The sequence below is a fragment of the Brachyhypopomus gauderio genome, chromosome 12 (genome assembly GCF_052324685.1).
Source record: "Brachyhypopomus gauderio isolate BG-103 chromosome 12, BGAUD_0.2, whole genome shotgun sequence".
NCBI lineage: Eukaryota > Metazoa > Chordata > Actinopteri > Gymnotiformes > Hypopomidae > Brachyhypopomus > Brachyhypopomus gauderio.
The window spans coordinates 18178802-18188730 of NC_135222.1; the positions used below are offsets into that span (position 1 = coordinate 18178802).

Here is a 9929-nt window from a genome sequence, read left to right on the forward strand (position 1 = left end):
AGTGCTTCAGTAGGTGTCCTGATACTCTGGGGTGTAATAATGTAATTAACGATGGCCTCTGGAAGACACTGGGAGAACTAAGACTATGCACTGAAGTATTCATGTGAGACTCAAAACTATTCTTTTAATTATTTACATCCTTATTTTTCAGTTCAAGAAGTCCTACACCTTCCCATGCAGCAGGGGTGGTGGTGAATGGTAGGATTTGAACCTTAACCCTTAAATCTTCGGGCCGAGTGTGGTGGGGTGTTTGATGGAATTCTGGTGAGTGTACGGGAGGTCTTGAGAGCGGAGAGTCTTTCACAGATATTCTACCAATGGGAGAGGAGGGAGGGGTTGTGTGTGTGGCTGAGAGAGAGAGAGAGAGAGAGAGGACAGACCATGAGAATACACAAATGTTTGGCCATCAGTATCAGAGTGACTGAGAGAGCAGAGACCTCTAATGGATGGTTTATATTTAAATGAGACTAAAAATGTTCATTTTAATTTTTCAGTCAAAGTATAAAGAAACCTGCAATACTCCCCTGACATACACATCCTGTTATAATCAATTATTAACTGTTGACATGAGGGGAAGGTGAGGCCTGACGTTCAGGTGAATGTGGGGTGACCTTTGACCTTTATGACAGATGTCAAATAGCATTCATTTTTGCCAATTTTTTTTTTTAAAGGTTATTCACTAGTACCAGCTCCTGCTTCTGAAATGCACTTCAACTTTCAACTTCACTTCTGCACAGCCACTGCTGAATGGACCGTGATTTCTCTCTGCATTAATACACTCTCTGCCATCTTGTGGTGAGAGAGACATCAGTGTGGCTGTATGCTGCTGAGCAGTGAAGTAACCAGTTGGCTGTCGTGAGGATGCTATAGCGCTCCAGCAGGCTCTCGACACGCCCATGTGGGACGCAGGCGGGGAGGCCCCGGCCCGGCCGACGCTGCTGCAGTCGCAGGGGTTCGGGCTGAGCCCGAGGGAGCCCCAGGACGTTCGGGCTGAGCTGTCCGAGTCAGCAGCCTGCAGTGCACGCTTCAGTGCTCAGCGGACAGGAGCACCCGGCCGAGGTCTGACAGCGTGACACCGCAGCACTTCAGGGGAGGTGGGCCCGCGTCCAATACCAGCTCCCCACATCAAATGCCAGACACATCCTTTATTTAGTCATTTAATATAAAGAGGTCTGTGCAGCACATTAGTGGAGATACACAGAATGTGCACAGTGTGTTAGTACACGTGACACACTGCACCTATTACCATGTTTCTGTTGCAGATTTCAGGTATTTACTGCAGAAGCATGTGACCAGTGTGTTTAACAGTGTGTTCATTTTTCCAGTCAGGGTCCCTTAAAATGAAATGAAATGGGAGGGTTGTGTAAAAATGATTGTGATTCCTACATGGTTCCCCAGTAGACTCATAAATACAGCACAATTAAAGACATACAGGATAATGAAATCTAATATTCTTTATTTTAGTGTAATACTCATGTATTCAATCAATATATGCTGGAAACGGAGCCAAAATCCCCTTAATGGTGGCAGCTCAGGGCTGTATTGTATACCTGTAGTTTATACCTTGAGTGTATATCTGGAGTGTGTATAGTTGATTGCCTATAATTGAATAGTTGTGGTTCTGTTTCACAGCATGATATCAACATGTTCTAAATGAGTGTTCTCTTCAGTATTATATATAGTGCATTGGTATATCACAGAAGTGATCCTCTCCCAAACTGCACAAATGTTTCGTATTTTAACATGTATGATACAGCTTACCTGTATATTGGGAGGACTTTTATCAGGGGAATACAGAAACAAACACAGCAGCTCTGCAGTGCTGGGGAAACGTCTGCTAAAGAATAAAAGAAAAAAAGCATTTGCCATTCCACCATTTGTCCAGGAGGGGGCACTGTCTTGCCTCTCTTGAGAGATCGTAAGTTACAGAAACCACTGCAACTTGACTACCTATCTGACCAACCTTAGAATCTACAGCAGCTTAAGTTATTAAGGAATGTACAAAACTGTCACCATTATAGCAAACAGCGTGGTTAATCTGTTACTAGCTAAAGCTTTGATACATTTTGAAACTGGTGATACTGGAGTGGTAGCAATAGTTCTGGTTTATGGTAGTGTCATAAATACATTTGATGTAGCAATTCAATGGATGGAACCCTAGAGACTGAACCACTAATAAAGTAATTCCTGCCTTCTTGAATCTAGACTTTTTTCCTGAAGAACGGCTTCCCAAATAAATCTCAAGAGCAGCAGATAAAGAAAGAAACCTTTTTTTCACACAGTCATTTCTACAAAGCATGTGAACAACACTTCAGGCAACTGCTTCAGACATCAATCCAACCAGTACTTCTTCTGATCATTGTGCCTGCCCACACAAATGCTGAACGATTCATTCTAACCAATGAATGAGCGAACAGACGTTAGGCGAGCCAATAAGAGACACTTCTGTCCAACTGCTCACAGACACACTGTGATCACCTCTTGCTCACAAACGCACGCAGCCATCTGTGCAACACCTCACTTGTGTAACACTCATATTGCTTCTGTTCTTACACATTGAGCTGCACGGTGATGGTGCCTTTGCCAAGGCAGTATCGGACTTACAAGGCCATCTCTGCTAGACGTGATATTCTCACTGATTCTGGAAGATATTAGGTGCATGTTTCCTGTGCTTCAGATATATTAGTTAAAAAAAAAAAAAAAACGATTCTGACAGGTTTTTTTTGTGTTCAGAGACATGATTATGAATTTTAGAATGGTACATTTTTACAGAAGTTGGTGTTTAATGCAAACAGGGCTGAGCTACATTACATTACTGCTCTAATCCCTGACTGTGTTCTTCAATCTTTCTTACTGTTTGTTCAGTACACTAACACATTTATACACCTGCTTCAATATGTACAATTTCAATAAAGTAGCTCACAGCACTATTTAATTTTAAGAACCATTTAATCAAAGGGATACAAAATGTAAGGAGTTACCCAGAATGCACAAGTGAAACACATCCTGTCCTCCAACCGTCCCGCCCTCCAACCGTCCCGCCCTCCTGCCCTCCAACCGTCCCGCCCTCCTGCCCTCCAATCGTCCCGCCCTCCAACCGTCCCGCCCTCCAACCGTCCCGCCCTCCTGCCCTCCAACCGTCCCGCCCTCCAACCGTCCCGCCCTCCTGCCCTCCAACCGTCCCGCCCTCCCGCCCTCCAACCGTCCCGCCTTCCTGCCCTCCAACCATCCTGCCCTCCAACCGTCCCGCTTCCCAAAGCAAACCTGATGCAGACACAATCATAATACTTTCAGAAAATACTATAATGAGATAAAGGAATGCCAAGATGCAATACATAATACTTAGGCATTTTCTAAACAGCCAGACTGACCAATCACATTTTAGCGAACCAGAAAAAGATGAGACGGATCCCAGTTCTTAAAGTAATGTCCTGTAGACGACTGCTTGCAGCGTACGGGCTGAATGTAACAGTGCAGACTGACAAAAGGCCTTGGGAACTGAACAGGTTTGTTACACTTGTTACATTAATTCAGATCTGAGCGTGCAAACGTAAACCGGATGACGGCGTATGCTGGAGGAGGAACAGGAGAAGAAGCTGTGGTGTCCTCACTTTAAAAAGAATCTCATTAGCTCTCAAGTGCTTCTCCCTGGCAAATTTTCTCTCTTAAGGAGATCTTGGCAGAGGAACAGCATGAATCTGAGAAGGCCATCAGAAGACAGCTGAAAGGTCACACTAGACGTAAATGTGGTAAATGGCACAGACTAATGTAGGGCTGACATCATTTAAGAGCAACAAATTATTAATGCTAGACTGGGCAGCGCCAAGAAAGTGTTTAATTAAAGTGGCTAATTAAAGTGGCTAATTGAAGTGGCTAATTAAAGTCTTTAGAAAAAGAGGGAAACCTTTTTGCAATGCAGTGGAAGCTTTTTGATAAACTAAACCACACGCTCTCTTCCTCCTGTTGCTCCGTCTTGTACCAAATCTTAAAGCAAATCAGGGTGTTATGTTATAGTTCATAACAAATCAAATCAAATCAAATCAAAGTTTATTTGTATAGCGCTTTTCACAACACATGTTGTCACAAAGCGCTTAACAAATCAGGGTGTTATGTTATAGTTCATAACAAATCAGGGTGTTATGTTATAGTTCATAACAAATCAGGGTGTTATGTTATAGTTCATAACAAATGTAGCAGAACCAACTTATTCATTGATATCCATATATGGTAGGATACAAAGTGACACATTATAACTTTGGACATTTACTGTACAATTGTTCCAAAAAAAGTATTACCCAATATATAAATAATACTGAAAACAATATTACATTGGATAACACATTACCTGAATATTGCAAATTTTACAAACTGTATTTGAAGAAAATACCCACTAACATTTAGAAAGTTTCCCAAATCAATCCAATGCAGAAGAGATGTATTCCATACACTGTCAGACAACCTATGATAGTAGCAAAACACTCCCAATGAATATACAGCACAATTTATTACAATGAATATGCTTTTTAACATTAAAATCTCCTTCTAGTAATAGTATGTGAAGAGAATTCAAGTAGAGAAAGGCACGTGTCTGCCAACTCCAGACTGAGTTAGAAGCAGAAATCTGCCTGTGTAGCACCAGGTTATTTCTGCAGCACCAATGCATTTTGGTTAAGAAACAGCTGCAATCAACTTTAACCTTCAGTTCATCTTTTAATTAATACAGTTAACAGTTATGCTAATCTAAAATGCTAGTCAAATACCCCAAAACATTTCACAGGAAAACCTGGAAATTTGGCTATGAGAGACTTATTGTCAGCTTTAAATAAAAACACACACAAACAAAGATGACAAACTCGTTGGCACTGAATACTAAGAGAGCTTTTTAGATGCTTTAGAACTGACAACTGCCCTTCTAGATACAGTTTAGCTCTGAGTGAAACGGGCAACTGTTGCAGGCAAAGAAGGTTAGGACTTCCTGCCATGACTAATGAGATGGTGTTGGAAATCCTCCGTGCCAGCTGGAGCACTGCTCCTTCAGGGGTGTAGGTGGAGATATCCCAGCACCACCCGTTTGGTTGAAGTGTGGGGCAGAACTCCGCTTGCTCGGAGGCGACAACCCGGCCCGCTCGGGTGACAGCGCTGGGTTGCTTTGGATCTTTGAAACTGTATTTTTGTGTGTGTGTGTGTGTGTGTGTATGTGTGTGAGAGAGAGAGACACACACACACATTCCCTGGTTTAAAACCTTTACTCCTCCAACTCTTGCACTTCAGCGCCGAGTAGCGCGGTCATTGCCACGGTTACGCTGCTCGCACGTTTTGCAGCACTGGGCCTGGACCGTTGCCTGGTAACACCGTCCGAGCAGCTGGAGGGTCTGGCAGAGCCGGAACGCCACTCGGTCCCGTAAACACAGCTGACCTGTAAAACAAACAGTGGAGGGAGGGATGAAGGGATGAAGGGATGAGGTGAGTGTGTGGCTGCCATGGTGACGCTGGACTCTAGAGCTCTTCCTGCATACTCAACCCACACAGCTCACACTACTGATCCCAGCTAAGGATTAGTCAAGTTTACTGGATTACTCACGTTCACTGGATTACTCATGTTCACTGGATTACTCATGTTCACTGGATTACTCATGTTCACTGGATCACTCAAATTCACTGGATTACTCAAATTCACTGGATTACTCATGTTCACTGGATTATCATGTGATGTAGGCTCAACACATTTTTTTGCTGCAAATGTGTAAGCAGATATAAAACTGGTGGGTCTGCATCACCCAGCCTCTTTATTTATGATAAATGTTTTTCAGTGTAGTTTCCACAATTACCACAAACAACATTTCCAGAATGTGTGTATAATGGAAGTGTAAGAGTCCCCGAACTTTTCCTCCCATGTGGGTTTCACGGCTAACCATTTGTTTTTTTTTTTAAGCACAAATGTGTCTGTTTCATTTAGTATCAACTGAAACACTGATGTCTTTAAACAAATGTTTTCTCAGCACTTGCAGAGAGAAAAAAAAGTGTTGATCCATTTAAACATGAAAAAAGGAAAAAATGAATTAAGATGTTGTTTGTTTCTTCTCACAGATAAACAAGAATGGAAGTGGAGACAGGAACATACTTTTCAGTTTTCAAAAATCTATAGCTTAACGGAATTTCAGGTCATTCTGGTCTAACATATTAAATCAAAAACACTTTCTGAAATGACATCCAAAATGCTTGAGGGTTATTTAAAATCCTCTTTTGCCAACATCTGCAACTTTTTCTTTGTCTCTCCTTAAACTGGGGGTAGAGCTGTCCACTTCTCGGCCTCTGGGCTGTGAATGATCCCAGAAGCAAGCTCTGTTCTAACCGAGCCATGAGGAGTAATGTGGGTGTAGTACTGCCCTGAAGGAGTAGTGTGGGTGTAGTATTGTCTTGAAGGAGCAGTGTGGGTGTAGTACTGCCCTGAAGGAGTAGTGTGGGTGTAGTATTGTCTTGAAGGAGCAGTGTGGGTGTAGTACTGTCTTGAAGAAAGCAGTGTGGGTGTAGTACTGTCTTGAAGGAGAAGTGTGGGTGTAGTACTGTCTTAAAGAAAGCAGTGTGGGTGTAGTACTGTCTTGAAGGAGTAGTGTGGGTGTAGTACTGCCCTGAAGGAGTAGTGAGTGTGTAGCACTGTCTTGAAGGACTAGTGTGGGTGTAGTACTGCCCTGAAGGATTAGTGTAGGTGTAGCACTGTCTTGAAGGAGTAGTGTGGGTGTAATACTGTCTTGAAGGAGTAGTGTGTTTGTAGTACTGTCTTGAAGGAGTAGTGTGGGTGTAGTACTGTCTTGAAGGAGTAGTGTGTTTGTAGTACTGACTTGAAGGAGTAGTGTGGGTGTAATACTGTCTTGAAGGAGTAGTGTGTTTGTAGTACTGTCTTGAAGGAGTAGTGTGGGTGTAGTACTGTCTTGAAGGAGTAGTGTGTTTGTAGTACTGACTTGAAGGAGTAGTGTGGGTGTAATACTGTCTTGAAGGAGTAGTGTGTTTGTAGTACTGTCTTGAAGGAGTAGTGTGGGTGTAGTACTGTCTTGAAGGAGTAGTGTGTTTGTAGTACTGTCTTGAAGGAGTAGTGAGTTTGTAGTATTGTCTTGAAGGAGTAGTGTGGGTGTAGTACTGTCTTGAAGGAGTAGTGTGTTTGTAGTACTGTCTTGAAGGAGTAGTGTGGGTGTAGCACTGTCTTGAAGTGGTAGTGTGGGTGTAGTACTGTCTTGAAGGAGTAGTGTGGGTGTAGTACTGTCTTGAAGAAAGCAGTGCCGCCATTCTGAAAGCGCAGGTCTACTGATGGATTAGGCTGCATAAATCTGCACAGACGTTAGGAGGGTCCTGTGCAGACACCTCACCACGCCAGCCAGACACCAGACCTGCAATGCCCCCCAGGTCCACCTCATCTCACTGCCCTCCCGGTCGACGAACAACGTGCAAAGCATGAACAAGTGTTTTTTAAATTTTATTTAATGTGTAATTTACTGTGAAAGCCACAAGCAACCTTTGTGAGACGTGGCCTTAAAGAGGACTTTTTATAAAGGGTGATTGCAGACAGTTCCAGAACTTTCCAGAACTACTGCAGAGAAACGTCTCAAAGAGAAGCCTCGTACACACACTAACGTGCTTTCAGAAAAGGCGCTTGTGCTACAGTACTGAATGACCAAGAGTGACTGGGCAAGATACGAGTTCAGAATGGCACGCTGAGTTTAGAAACGTTAAAGACGAGGTAGAGGCAACTCAGGAGCTTAGCAATAACGCTTCAAAGAGGAAACGGTAATCTGGCAGCTGAAGTTAATTCTTGAGAGTTGACCGAGAGGGCTAAGCTGGCTGCAGAGAATCACCAGGACGCAGTCTGCATGTGTTTTTGATACAGGACTACTGAAAGAACATCAGATATGCAAATGTTCCCATTTATCATTCCTAACATAAAAACAATCTATGACTTGTATGATATCTGAAGTTCTGATATGTATATCTGAGGTACTGATACTGATAGTTGAGGTACTGATACTGATATATGAGGTACTGATACTGATATCTGAAGTTCTGGTATGGATATCTGAGGTACTGATACTGATATATGAGGTACTGATACTGATATCTGAAGACCTGCTAATATTAGAAATGCTAAGCATGCATGTCCTGCTTCAGTTTGTCATTTTGATATTCCAGGACCTTTGCACTGACCGGCAACTTGCAAGCAGGTCAAAGGTTAGTGGAAAATAAAGCCTCCATAGCCACACGAAGGGCATTTTGTAAGCGGATTTGTGCTAAGATGTACGCTAAAGCAACTATCTCTCTCAAACTCTCTCAAAGCAACATTTCAGCAAACATATACACAACCAATCCAACGCCAAATATTTCCCTAAAAAACTGTTATGTGAACGTCACCTCTGCAATATGGGCAAGACTGATTATGACAAAGGTATTTCCCTGCAGTTCACGACGGCCAAAATGATGCGGCCACCTTCAGGCTATTAGCGAACACGTCCACTGTCTGGAACTGAGAACCTTTCTTCCCTCCTTCCAACAGAAGGATCCGTTCATTTTGAGGCCTGTCACGCTTTCAGCATAGCAAAAATGTTCCCATGTTGCCAGGTTACAGAATACAGTGACATAGTTGGAGAGGTTGGTAGGGAGGGAGAGGGAGGTCACAGCTGCACCCGACTAACCCCCCCCCACCCCCGGGTCACTCCCTCTCACGCTGCTCTCCCTCTCATGATCTCATCCTCTCTCCTTCCTTGTGGTCAGTTACCACTCCATTCTGTTTTCATTCAGGATGATGAATCTCTTCAGAAGGTACTGGGTTATCAGCATCGTTTTGACTACAGCCTCTTAGAGCCGTATGGATGGAACCATGTAAGAATGAGTCATCAATCAAACAGTAAAGAAAGACAATGTTACGTAAAACATTACCAACGGCAGGGCACCAGTTAGAATATGCCTGCACAGGAACTGGCAGGATAAATGACTGATAAATCAGTGAGTCACTCAGTACACACGTCTGCCCGCAGGAGCAGGGTCGCGTCGCCTCTGTGTTTGTGCGCGGCTGCAGGACGGCGTGTCCGTGGTCAGTCGGGACTTTCACGTCCCGTCAGCGGGCTCCTAGCATCCTGTTGAGGGCTCGTCCACACAGCTGGTCCTGCGGTGCGGACACAAGCGGGAGGCGGGACTGTTTACGACGCTCCACGTGTGAAAGCAGGCGCATCCTGCCGCGCTCCTGCACAATGAGCAGCTATTTTTACCACAGAGACGACGACAACGCACCGCTCATTTTCCCCGTTATACGACAAAACACATGTGCAGCTCAAACCCTGTGAACGCCACTCGTAGGTTAGCAGTAAGAAGAGTTCATGTGGATTCAAGAGGCAGTATCTACACCGAAATGCTCACACACACACACACACACACACACACACACACACACACACACACAAAAGAAAAGACCCACTTCCTTCACTTGCGTGATATTTTCCACTCTGGGAAAAGTCTTGTGACCCCACGGGCAGAGCGATGGCAACAACTCACCCATCCCCCCCCCCCCCCCCCCCCCCCCCCCCACACACACACACACACACACACACACACACACACACACATTCACACACACTCACACACACTCCTACATCCTGTATGGACAGAGAAGAGAGGAGGCAGCTGAATAAAAAAATGTCCTTTGTGTTTATTCTGTCTCGCACTGTGCTTTCAAACATTAAACTGAAGCCCATTAAAATGCAAAGGGCAGGACCAGGAAGATGAGTGTCTATACGTGCTTTATCGTTGGGAAATAAATATTTCGAGAATTCATCCACAATGACCCTCATGGCCAGGCAAGACAGAAAGCTGATATCAAGTGGTCATCAAGAGAACCGTATAGTCAGGATGTGATCTGGATTCTGCAGGTTTCAATTAGTCAGGCCGCA

The 9929-nt window shown here is 44.0% G+C and overlaps 1 protein-coding gene across 1 annotated transcript in view; it reads right to left on the bottom strand.

The window, feature by feature from the left end:
- Window positions 1-4030: 4030 nt before the first annotated feature.
- Window positions 4031-9929, bottom strand: part of adamts7 (a disintegrin-like and metallopeptidase (reprolysin type) with thrombospondin type 1 motif, 7) — a 45117-nt gene continuing 39218 nt past the window's right edge. Inside the window, exon 24 of the mRNA XM_077023435.1 lies at window positions 4031-5416. Coding sequence (XP_076879550.1) covers window positions 5268-5416 — 149 coding nt within the window. The 3' untranslated portion in view covers window positions 4031-5267. The remainder of the gene's footprint in view (window positions 5417-9929) is intronic.